We start from the raw sequence: 1,170 nt of genomic DNA, 5'->3' as shown, positions 1-1,170 counted from the left end.
CTTAGCCACTTAAGCCACAGGTGCCAAGCCTGATATTTCTGATGACCACACTGGTATTTTTTTCCTTTAGCACATCTTAATAAGGAAAACATGGGCAAAATTATCAGTTTTTCTTTTGTCAAAATTTTAAGATATACATTAGTTACAAGTATAAAAATTTAGTATATATTTAATACCAGGGTTTTCAAATAAAGAAGACAAACCTCTATTAATGTAAATTTAAAAATATTAATTTTAAAAAATTAAATAAAAATTAAAAACCATGTAAATCAGTTTTTTAATACTTACTGGAAGAACAAGGCCTCTCAGTGTAATTTCTCCAGTCATGGCTACATCTGAACGTACCAGCCGCCCACTGAATAGTGAGGCGAGACAGGTTACTATGGTAACTCCCGCAGATGGTCCATCTTTCATGACAGCTCCAGCTGGGAAGTGCAGATGGATGTCTGTGTTGTCAAGAAGATCAAAACTTCCAAAAGCTTTAAAAAGGAGAAAAGGGCTTTAATGTAGAAAAATTAAACCTGCTTTCTTTTTCTCCTAAAAAAGAAAATCAGAAAAAAATGAATGTTTTGGGTAAATGAGTGCTTCACAATATTAATGGGATGCACAGAGTGAGGGTCTAGAAGAAAAGTTTTGTTCTATTGAAGAAGGTTGAGAGCAAACCTTGTCAATTACTTTCCAGTCTGGGTCCAGGAAAACAGTACTAAAATGGGAACTAAAATTTCTACAGGGGTTCAAAAACAAAGTAATGTAACCGATAATTTGGAGGTGATCTTAATCTTTTTTTTTTTTTTGAGACAGAGTCTCACTTTGTTGTACTCAGTAGAGGGCCATGGTGTCACAGCTCACAGCAACCTCAAACTCTTGGGCTGAAAAGATCCTTTTGCCTCAGCCTCCCGAGTAGCTAGGATTACAGGCGCCCACAATGCCCAGCTATTTTTAGAGGTAGGGTCTCGCTCTGGCTCAGGCTGGTCTTGAACTCTTGAGCTCAGGCAATCCACCCATGCTGGCCTCCAGAGTGCTGGGATTATAGGCATGAGCCACTGCACTCAGCCAATCCTTTTTTTTTTTTTTTTTTGCAGTTTTTGGCTGGGGCTGGGTTTGAACCTGCCACCTCTGGCATATGGGACCGGCGCCCTACTCCTAACCAGAAGTGAAAAGCATTGAGGC

At 39.1% G+C, this 1,170-nt stretch overlaps 1 protein-coding gene across 1 annotated transcript in view; it reads right to left on the bottom strand.

Annotated features, from left to right (window-relative positions):
* Positions 1–1,170, bottom strand: part of LOC111726239 (lon protease homolog 2, peroxisomal-like) — a 14,899-nt gene that overhangs the window by 3,525 nt on the left and 10,204 nt on the right. Inside the window, exon 3 of the mRNA XM_023514759.1 lies at positions 289–479. Within this exon, the coding sequence (XP_023370527.1) occupies positions 289–479 (191 nt within the window). The remainder of the gene's footprint in view (positions 1–288; positions 480–1,170) is intronic.

The sequence above is a fragment of the Otolemur garnettii genome, unplaced genomic scaffold, assembly GCF_000181295.1.
Source record: "Otolemur garnettii isolate 467f Iridium unplaced genomic scaffold, OtoGar3 scaffold00058, whole genome shotgun sequence".
Lineage (NCBI taxonomy): Eukaryota > Metazoa > Chordata > Mammalia > Primates > Galagidae > Otolemur > Otolemur garnettii.
This window is presented reverse-complemented; position numbering and strand designations above follow the sequence as displayed.